At 34.8% G+C, this 11,784-nt stretch overlaps 1 protein-coding gene across 2 annotated transcripts in view; it reads right to left on the bottom strand.

Moving 5' to 3' along the window:
- Positions 1-468: 468 nt before the first annotated feature.
- Positions 469-11,784, bottom strand: part of TDRD3 (tudor domain containing 3) — a 215,050-nt gene continuing 203,734 nt past the window's right edge. For both annotated transcript variants that reach the window (XM_068526575.1, XM_068526576.1), the window contains exons 13-14: positions 6,361-6,486; positions 469-700 (exon numbers count right to left, since the gene is read on the bottom strand). In XM_068526575.1, the coding sequence (XP_068382676.1) occupies positions 6,370-6,486 (117 nt within the window). In that variant the 3' untranslated portion in view covers positions 469-700; positions 6,361-6,369. The remainder of the gene's footprint in view (positions 701-6,360; positions 6,487-11,784) is intronic.

Genomic DNA, 11,784 nt, shown 5'->3' with positions numbered 1-11,784 from the left:
TCTGAGTCACTAAATTAAACCAGCTGAAATCTACTGTGCTTCTGGTAGTGAAGTCAGTCAGTACTTTAGTGTTTAAGCCAGTTTGAGCTGTGTTTTCTGTTATTTGCAACCAGATGCATCTTAAAAGATCCACTGCACATTTTATAAGGAAGGGAATGCCTGTTTTTCGATCAAATTACATTAATAGAGTGCTAAAACAACATATACAAGTTCTGAATATTTTTTGCTGTCATATTTAGTAGTGTTACCATACTAAGAACTGCTATTTGGCTTCAGGTTGTTTTGTAAGAAATGTGGCAAGCTGTGTAAGTCAGTTTATTCTGTAATTACAGGGAGGCATCAGTATGCTGTAATTGCCATTCTACAGAAGGCAATTAGTATGGGGTTAGTACCAGATGAACAAGAAAAATAACATTCAGCAAATAAAACATAGAGCAAAACAATGTATTTAATAGTGCACTCGTTTTATTGATGGCAGAAGAAAAAATTCTTTCACTTGTAAAAGGTATTTGCTTTATTTATTGTATTTTTTCCCCATTCTTTATGTGGGTTGAATTTTTTTCCCCTAAAATCTGTCTTTTAGTTCTCCAAATAATAATATCCACCATGGCTCCATCTTATTCTGAAGGGAAAGTAGGAGGTCTATCAACAGGTTTTGACCAGGATGTTTCAGTCAACAGCTCCTTTCTTCACAAAGACTCTATTTAAAAAGAGAGGAAGAAAGTGAAACTGAACCCTCAAATTGACTTTTCCATATGCAAGATACACTGCTGAAACTTACCTGTAAATGTGAAGTGTATGTATAAGTATCAATAGATCACAAGTAGAGCAAATTGGACACTGTTAATTCATAAACATAATTTCTATAAATCAGTATGTAAACAAAAAGCAAAATCTTTTAAAATAATTTTTTCTTCTAGAAATTCTTAAAGTACATCTCTGTCACTGTTAGTCCCTCTATTGCTAGCATGTGGACTTCAGGAATTCGGATTAACTGAGTAGAGTTTAACAGAGGATGACCTAAAAAAGATGCAGTCTGCCAATGCACGTCTACCCCCATTCTACCCACCTCCATTTCCCCTTTGAACACCTTTGAGCTGGTTTAGTCTCACAAGTAATTTACTTGAGTCTGCCGCCTCCCCCTGCCTGCTCCCCACCTTTATCAGATACCACGCTAGTAGAAACACTCTGGGTGGTGACAACAGAAAAGGCTGAGAGAGGTGGTGAGAGAAGCCTTGTTTGCTCCAGTCCTATTTCAGTCTCATGGATGAAAGATTGGTTGGGCAGGGATGGGTAGCATTCCCATGGCTGCATTCAAACAGAGCAGAAGTCTTCTGAGGTAAGTAGTCTCCTGATTAGAAAATAAAGAGCTTTGGGTACTATTATCCTCACACAATGCCTATCCTGCTGGCATCATGGGGTCCTGTAATAATAGCTACCTTTATGGCAATCACTTCCCTGACCTTGATTTGAAAAATTTTGCAAAAAGATGCTGATCTAGATTGTCAAAAAAAAAAAAAAAAAAAAAAAAGCCATTTAAAAATCCATCTTTTACCAGCTACAAATGGTGCTAAAACCTGGACCTTAGAAAATAAACAAAGTCATGGTATTTATACAGTAGTCTATACTTAGCTATTGGTTTCAAGGTTTCTGGTTAATATGCAAAACTGTGAAGACTACTCTTTCATGAAACAAATAAGAAACTAGAAATGAAATTAAAAGTGAGTCACCATTTATTAAACCACTTTGCATACTTAGCCTTAACCTCCATGGCACCAGGGAGCTTCCTGCTGATGTGTGTGACAAGGTCTTTCTACACAGGTGTGCCATTTCTCTCCTTTTACAGCAGGACACGAGGCTGTAACTCTTTGACTGGACCAGTGCAATAGCTTCTTAGATTCTTTCCCTCCTGGTGTTGTAATCCATCCTACATCCAACAGCAATATTTCTTTCTTTCTTTTTTTTTTTAATTGAGGTATTGTTAATTTACAATGTTGTGTTAGTTTCAAGTGTACAGCAAAGTGCATCAACCATATGTATACATTTATCTCCTCTTTTCTGGATTTCCTTCCCATTTAGGTCACCACAGGGCACTGAGTAGAGTTCCCTGTGCTATACAGTAGGTTCTCATTAGTTATCTATTTTATACATAGCAGTATATATATGTCATAACAGCAATATTTCTTAAGCTTAATTTTAATCATATAATTCTTATTCAGAAGTTCATGATAGCACCGAACACATCAAAGTCAAACTCTTAACGTGTCTAAAGCCATACTCTTCTGCCACCACCAATAACTGGTATCTAATTCCTAGGACTCCAATCATGTCAGAAACCTCTCCAAATGCACATAGTTCTGGTCATTTTCATTGATTAAATAACTATGTATACTTTCTCTATCCATATATGCTCTTATCTCTAAGCTGTCTGTAACAATGATGAGCCCAGGAACTAGAGGTTTTGGGCCCTCTGTTCCCTCAGGGGGTGAATCTGACTTGCCAGAACTCTTTCTCAGACCTAGGCCTATTTCCCACATTGCCCCCAGAGACCTCTTCCTCCACTGAGCCCTAACTCCCAGCTATCTGTCGCTTTTGCTAAGCATTGATGTTGTCCTTAGTACCAGGCTCAAGCAGAATCTAATTCCCTTTCCACTTTTGGGGAAGTATATGAGTATGTAGGGGTGGGCGGTGGTGGTGATGGTATAGAAGGCTTGTAAAAAACCTTCTTAGGATAATCAAAGAATGTAAATTACACATCAACAACTTTAAATCTTTGATTTAATACACTGATTTAAAAAACACTTACTTAGCAGCTACTATGTGTCATTCATCACCCAGCAAAGTACCCAAAACATAAAGATTATGACTATGAAATTATGTTTTTTAGAAGTGATAAAAGAAAGTGTCTTAAGTGTTTCTCACTATCTTGAATAATTTTAAATAACAAAATCTTACAAAAATGTCAGCATATATTAGAATTCATGCTTATATTTGCTGGGAGTCAAATGGCTGGATACAGTGTATATCTTCTTTTTAAATGTTTAAGTTAAATGGAAACCAGGAATGAGGAAATAAAAAGAAAACACACTACCAAATGTAAAATAGACAGCTAGTGGGAAGCACAGGGAGATCAGCTCCGTGCTTTGTGACCACCTAGAGGGGTGGGTGGGATAGGGAGGGTGGGAGGGAGACGCAAGAGGGAGGGGATATGGGGATACATGTATGCATGTGGCAGATTCACTTTGTTGTACAACAGAAACTAACACAGTATTGTGAAGCAATTACACTCCAATAAAGATGTATTAAAAAATAATAAAAAAATAAAGGGCCTATGTTAAAAACCTTTCATTTAAAATTGTATCTTAAGAAAAAAAAGTAATAAATATATCAACTTAAAAAAAAAGAAAATAATATATTCAGTTGTGTGACAAAAGCAAAAAGTATAATTATTGCTGAATCTCCTATTCAAAGATAGTATATTTAATTCTACTTCATAATTTTTCATAACATATGTTTGAACTAAGTACAAAAATGAATAAATAAGTTTTTTCAACCAAGATCACATGTGTCTTACTAATTAATTTTTAGAGTAAATTCTGCAGTGAGGTTTTTTTAGTGATACCATCATGGGACTGTCCCCCACCAAAATTAATTTTCTTACTGTGAGGATTTCCATGTCAACAGTATAATCCAAAGCAAGCATCTGGGAAAGATGGAAGTTTTAGCTCAGGGAACATAGAGAACCACTTAGATTGTAACGTTTTAGTTGATTAGGAACAATTTGCACTGTACAGTTTGATACGAATAAGCTACAATTACCCCAGGGCTATGGTTTATAATTTACTTTTAAGCAGTGTACTCTTTTTCAAAGGAAATTTTTGATGGAACCCTAATGTATAAAACATATGAAAGACACTAAAGAAGAGGCCAGAGGACTGAGAGTTCTACCCATTGGCTACACTCTCACTCACTCCCACCATCTTCTCTCTACTTCTAGCCCTCCCTTCAACAGCCCTAAGGCACCCTTGAAGAGCCCGAGTCCTGCATCCACTGTCCCAGAGCAATCAGAGGGTTGAGAACCTTTGGCCTCATTTTAAAACCTGTTTTAAACAATTTAGAAGACCCTGGGAAGCTAACAGGGAATTCTGTTTTCATTTACCTTAAATAAGATTTAATTATAAGCACACTGAGCTTATTTTAAAAGTGGATGTTCAACCGTGCACAATGTAAAGTTGCTAAGTCCTTACGTATACTTTGATTCTGCTTTGGTCAATTCTTGCATGCTACAGAAAAATGCCCAAAGTCAAGAAATAGCTCTTCTGTGATACTGTGGACAATAGGTCACGTTTGTTTACTTGACAGCCTTGTATTAAGTGCAAAGAAAAACCAACGATAAGAGGAAAAAGGTGCTATACTGGCTTACTCGGGTAAATCAGAAGTCAAATAGCATCAGGCTTCTGCTCCAGGCACACTATTACATAAGGAGCAAAGGGCTAGAAAATACAAGAAAACATTTCTTCATTTAGGATGACAGAACTAATTTTTAACCAATGAAAGAGCTTTGGGGAAGCTGCGGGAGATATAAGACTCTGGAACAGTGCTGTCCAGAAATATAATGTGAGACATACATAATTCTTACTTTTCTAGCAGCCACATTAAAAAGTAAAAATAAACAGGTGAAATTATTGTAATAACTTTTTATTTAACCCAATCTATTAAAAATATTATCATTTTGATATATAAATAATAAAAATTATTGAGTTTTTTTTTAAAACTAAGTCTGAAATCTGGTATGCATTTTTTATTTATAGCACATCTCAATTCAGGCTAGCTGCATTTCAAGTGCTAAACAGTATTGGCTGGTTTGAGAGTCACTTAGTACGGGAAAAATACAATGTGGATAACAGCATTATCGGAATGAACAGCTGAAATAAGGAATAAGGAAATAAGGAAATAAGGAACTGGGAACAATTTCTTAAAAATTCTCAGTAGTCTTGCTACTAAGAAGAGACTAAGAAAAAAGATATAAAGTCTAAAATAGTCTTATGTGATGTATAACAAAAGCTGTAACGGGAAAACTCTAATTATTAAAAAAAAAATATTCAAAAACCCTGGCATAAGGAAAAGACAGAAATGTTACCAAAGATGGCGAAAGTATTTCTTTCTAAAAACATATTAAGAAGTAAGGTCTTTGTTCATCAAAATGAGATGTCTTAGATTGGTCCTATAATTTGCTGACTTTGTTATATTTCTCTTCCTTCCTACTGAAGATGATTTTCAGATACCAACTCTCTTTCTGAAACTCTAAGATGAAAGTTTCTGGATCGACAGCATAAGGCCCCAAAATTACATCTCAATAAGCAGTCATGTTGTCTTCATCCAATTCCTGAAGATATATATATAACACTTCCTCTTTCTTAAAAAGGACTGAAATCAACTAAACAAAAAATAAACTCAATTACCCAGGTTGATAATTATTTAGTCCTTTGTTTTCTTTCATCTTCTTCCTGCTTTCAAATCTATAGTCATTTCACTGATTGTCATCACCTCCAATAGAAAAGAGTAGGTATAGAGAGAAAAGGGGATTAGGGATAGCATTTGCGGGGAAAGGTTTGGAGAAAAAGTAGTTTGTAACTATGGTATTATCTTAAATACTTTATAATTGAAAGTAGTTTTAAAACATTAGTTTTCTTCTATTACAGGCAAACCCCAGAGATATTGAGGGCTCAGTTCCAGACCACCACAATAAAGTGAATATTGCAATAAAGTAATCACCCTAAGTTTTTGGTTTCCCAGTGCATATAAAAGTTATATTTACACTATACTGTTGTCTATTGAGTGTGCAATAGCCTTATGTCTAAAAAACGATGTACATGCCTTAATTAAAAATACTTTATTGCTAAAAAGTGTTAACCATTATCTGAGCCTTCAGTGAGTCATAATCATTTTGCAATAGTAACAACAAAGATCACTGACCACAGATCACCATAACAAATATAATAATAATGAAGAAGTTTGAAATATTGTGAGGATTACCAAAATGTGACACAGAGACAGAAAAGTGAGCAAATGTTGTTAGAAAAATGGCACTGATAGAATTGCTTGATGCTGGGTTGCCAGAAACTTCCAATTTGTAAAAAATGTAATATCTGTGAAGTGCAATACAATGAAGCACAATAAAATGAGGTAGGTCTATATGTTATTATGAAATATTATATATATATAAAATATTTATATATTATTATATATAATATATATATTATTATATATAATATAATATGTTATATATAACTGGACTTATATATTTAACATGATAGTATCTTTCTTTACATGGAAAGCTCCTCACAATGTCAACTTTACCTTCTCACATTAGGTCCGAGCCCGGGGAGGTTGGTAGAACTGCTGGGTTGGCCGAGTGGATCGTCTTGGCTGGCCATCACCTCCTCTACGGAATTCAAGAGTTTGGTCATAGGTGGCTTCTTCTTCCTATTTGCAAAGAGTAGTGATTTAACATGTTCAAAACAGTTCCAAGTTTCCTACATTAAATACATTTTATGGTCCCCATTTTGATATACCCTCTTAAGCTGCCCTGGGATTCACATCTGTCAACTTTTATAATAGTGAGCGGCAGGGGAAAGAAAAAAAAAGGCAAGGACATTGTTAAAACTCTTTTGGTCCTTGTTAATAGAAGAATGAAATTTATAGTAGTAACATTAGAATCAAATTTAATTCTAGAAAAGGAAACTATTTCCACACAATAATATGGCTATCTCCTCAAATGACTTGACACAATGTGGTGAAAACACAGAAAAGCGAGCAATGTAATACAATTTTAGTTGAGTATTTGGGCTTCTAAATATTTCCAGGTATTTATCATGGAAAGGGGTTTTGGTAAGATATGGAAAAGGGATTGAGGAGCCAGAGAACGTTCACCAGCTGTTTGTCCTCATCTGATGAAATCTCCAACATCGTTAAGAACCTTACATCTAGAGACAGGAGAAAATAATGGATTGGAATGAGGAGAGAAATACAATTTACATATAAAGAAAGCTTCATGCAAGACACAGCAATCACCACGGTAAGACGCAAACTGTTTTCTTCTCATATTCTTTCTTACTAAGGGGGTAGATAGAACCAGCAGTTCAAGGAATGGCATGGATACATTAGTATAAGCAGAATAAACAGCAGAAACAGTATAGTTAATTACAATATTTGAAAAGGACTTAGAAGCAACAGAAATGTAGCCAAAAGCCACACTGGTTTCTTACCGAGTGCTGCCACCCTGTTATTTTAGTGTTTTAAGTTAATGCAGCTGTGAAGTATGTTCCCTTCAGAGAGAGAAAAAAATTGGCTCTCATTTTTGTTTATGAAAGAAACAGTATCTATTTCAAAAGTAGAGTTTAAATTCCAGCTGAATTATTAGAGCACAATAATTTGCATGATTTAGGAAATTTATCCTATTTCCTCCTCCTCCTCCTTACTTTATCATTGAATTTTCTGTCCCAAAAGATTGTTTTCCTTTGACCCTAATAGCAAATGGAGTTATATGAAAGACTGAGTTCTACTCTTTAATTTTTACAGATCAATTATTGCAATTTTACTTGATGCAAGTAGAAAGATGCTATGACAATTTGATCAAATCCTATTATTTAGAAATGATATTTAATATTTGGCACAAACATATCACTCATTAATAGGCATTCTCCACAGTATTCTTAAGAACCGTTATCTCCATTTTATATAAAGGACACTGAAGTCCAGGAAAGCTTTGTGACTTTGCCCTAATACTTCGAAGATAAATCTGAGTTTTGATTCAGACACTGCTATTTAAATTCTTAAGTCTCAGTCTGCATGTAAAAGAAATAAACTAATTGCCAAAAATTAATGATCACCCTTAAGGGGCCATCATCACCTAAATAAGAGAATAGAGAAATCTGACAATATATCTGGCATAACTCAATAACAACATTTTTGAGACAAACTTCCAGATTAGTCCTCCTTTCTCTATGCCCCTTTCATTAATAATCAATCTCAAAATGGTTAGAAGCATCAGATATTATGTCTATAATTTAGTAAAGCAATTAAAACGTGGGAAGAAAAATTAAAGTGCTGAGGAAAGAAGAGAAATATTTTTTATTAATATGGTCACTGCTCTGAATGATTATTGTCAAATCTTATAGCTAAATTTGAAAAGAAACTATTTATTTTTATGACATATGACATTTGAAACTGTGCATATTAACTGAGAAGGATGAAAATATGTTTGCTGCTGTAGAAGGTGAAGTAATTATTCTAGGAATTAGAATGGAATATTATTATTCTCCACACCCAGCTGCAAAACTGGTTAGAGGACATCTAAAAACCTGTATACTTTATCAGTAAAATATAGTGTTAAAGGTAGGACACTACATTTACTGAGTGAGTGAGCTGGATTTATATAATAAATATGACATTGCTATTTGAAAAACTATCTCTACTGTTTAAAAGAATCTCAGACTAAACTAGCCATAACCAATTAAATGGTTTTATAGAGATGACCAACCATGAGATTTCTTTCACATTATTTGATGTCTTCATAATCATTTTATACAAAATGGAAGCAAAAAATAAAAATAATTCTGACAGCTTGGTTTTCAGTTGTCAAAGGCACAATCTTGCTCTGTTAACTTTGAAATATTCTTCCCACAGAGTAGTCAGGGGCAAACCTGGTTACTCACAAAAACCACTTCATACAGTTTAGAGCTAGTAATTTTTAGCACTGAATGAGCAATTCTTTCCATATAACACACAGCTCAATTTAATAGATCAGTTTATTTGGAGTCATCTTTGAAAAAAATTTATACCTTTATCTTCTTCCTTTAGTTTCACTACTCTGTAACAGCTTTAGAACTAAAAAAAGTTTTAATTTCACAGTTCATGAACATTTTTTAAAAATCTGACAGTATTTTGAGCTGGCACAGTCCTGGAATGCTACCTGGTCTGTTCCCTTAGGTTTGACAGATGAGGAATCTCTAAACCCAGAGAGGTGATTTTCCCAAGTCACAGAGCTCACTAGAGGAAGAGTCCAGACCAGGGCCATTTTGTTTCTGACACAGACAAGGCTCCTTAAAAGACTGGTGATAACGTTCATAAAAATGGAACTGACCAATGCCATCTTCACCAAAGCTTTTGAGATTTAGAACCATTTTATTGGGACTCAGATTTTTGCTCACCATGCTATCAGATTTACCTGGTTTTAAAATACTAAATAAATAATATTCAAAATGTGCCCTCTTTTTATGCCAATATTTAGTAGTTTATTATTCCTTTTAATGAAAAGATACATATGCAATAATCATTGTGACACCAAACATGAATGAAGTGATATGTTGAAAGGAAAAAAAGAGTCACAGCACCAATGCAAAAAGGAGATACACAACTTCACCTATAAAACACATTTGACGGGTCACAACTACACCTTTCCTGCATATCATTTTTAGTTTCTCATTAGCACAAACTACATCTTGAGTAAGAATACAGACAAATACATTATTTCCTCATTTATAAATGAGCTGTTGGAAAAGCTCATTGTAAATCAGTTACTTCGAACCTGGAACATACTTCAGTAGGAGGTGTGAAACACATTTAAATACAGGTCAGGTTCTCTGTTCCACAAATAAAGGTGATGTGCAGATAAGCATATAAACCACCACTCTAAAGAAGGCGGTGGATCTGGTGGTTCTCAACTGGGAGTGATTTCCCTACCCCACTGAGTGGGGGTGCGGGGGAGGTAGCCAATGTCTGGAGACATTTTTGGTTGCTATATCTGAGGGGTGCTACTGGCAGCTAGTGGGTCTGGAGACATTTTTGGTTATTACAAGCTGAAGGAGTAGGTGGGGGGAGTTGTTACTACATCCAGTAGGTAGAGACCAAGGATGCTCGCTAGGTAAATGAAGGAAGAGGAAACTTCCTATTCCTAAGTGCCAGGACAGCCTGGAAAATAATTCTGAAATTCAGGAAGTTTGGGTTTGCCACCCTTTCCCTTTTCCTTTTCGGATATTTCTTCTGCCTCTGCCTCTAATGCCTAAAAGCTGCGTTTATGGAACTTCTGTGGGGAGGTCTCTATTCGCTGACAATATTATGTTTTCCTCTGCTTCAGCAACATGTTCATACTTACTTAACTTACTGAATTGCCTTATCTTACATTACCATTTCTTCAGCATTTTTGCACAGCCATGACTTTGTAAGGAGAAAACAATTATTGATTACTGGTGGGAATAGGGAACAGGGATGGCAATTCTCTTCACAAAAAACTTGGAAAAACTTATTAATATTGTCACCTCTAATAGCTATTTTGTGTGAAATTTAATAAAAAATTTTCTAGTCAGTTCCTTTTAACAATTTGCATAGTAGTCACAAAAACACAAGCCAGCATTCAAAATGTATACAACGTACCCTCAACAATAATCCTTGAACTCTGAATATTTTGAACACTGAAATCTTAATGAGTACATATCTCCTTGAGTGATTCACGTATGAACTACTTATGAATTTCCAGACCACATTTGCCTATCTGGTTAACTTGTGTAGTCAGTTTATAGAAATAGAAACTAATTTTAATATAAAACCTAAGCAAACAATAATTTTAAAGACAAACCTGCTTTCCCAAAACATCATGTAATAAAGGCAAAATAGGGACAGTAAAAAGATCATTGGTTGCCAAGGGTTGGGGGGGGGTGGATGGAGGGATGAATACGTAAAGCACAGGAAGATTTTTAGGGCAGTGAAACTATCCTGTACGATACTATTACGGTAGATACATGTCACAATACATTTGTCCAAACCCAATGTACACCATGAGTGAACCCTAAGGTAAACTATGGACTCTGGAAAATAATGATGAGTTAATGTAGGTCTACCAATTGTAACAAGTGTACAACTGATAGATGGTGGGGGATGTTGATAAACGGGAGAGGCTATGCATGTGTGGGGGTGAAGAGTATATGGGAAATCCCATACCCCTCTCAGTTTTGCTGTGAATCTAAAACTCCTCTATAAAATAAAGTCTAAAACAAACCAAAAAAAACAGGCTGTAAAGTAGGCCACATCAGTGGGATACTTTGTGCCTCATATATTGCTGATGTGGTAGATACTTAATATTTCATGAAATATTTGTTGACCTGCCTTATTAAAATGGCACATCTTGATCCATTCAGATTCTTCCTGTGGTTACCCGTAACTAAAATATGAGAATTAAATTTCTTTCATCCTTGGGATGCCATCAGCATTAATTAATGTATGAAAACCACTTTGAAGATTATTGAGCTTTCTGAATTGGCTCTAGGTTGTGTTTAATTTTGATTATACCTTGGATATTCATAACATTTCCTCTTGGTTTCCACTGGAAAACTTTGACCTTTGATTTTACTTTTTAGGCCAAGTAATGAAATAAAGTACCTCTGCCCCATTCAAAAACAAAAACAAAAAATCATATAATGGATTCCAAAAGTAGAACTTAAAATATTTTAAGTAATCTATTTTAGGTCAATTATACTAATATTCTATTATATTAGAGTAAATGAAAATTGAAGAGTAATAAAGAAATTGAAGATTATGGATAACAGCTGTGCTTACAGGAGTGAAGTATTATGATTAACACTGAACCTTAGTTTACCAATTATTCTTGTTTAAAAATATATTCCAATTCCATATTTACAACTCCACCACAAAATAAACTGGGTCTGTGGTAGCCTGGAATCACAGACTACAAAACAGATAGTTTCTGTAAAGAACAGTTAGTCCAAA

The sequence above is a fragment of the Eschrichtius robustus genome, chromosome 18 (assembly GCF_028021215.1).
Source record: "Eschrichtius robustus isolate mEscRob2 chromosome 18, mEscRob2.pri, whole genome shotgun sequence".
NCBI classification, from domain to species: Eukaryota; Metazoa; Chordata; class Mammalia; order Artiodactyla; family Eschrichtiidae; genus Eschrichtius; species Eschrichtius robustus.
This window is presented reverse-complemented; position numbering and strand designations above follow the sequence as displayed.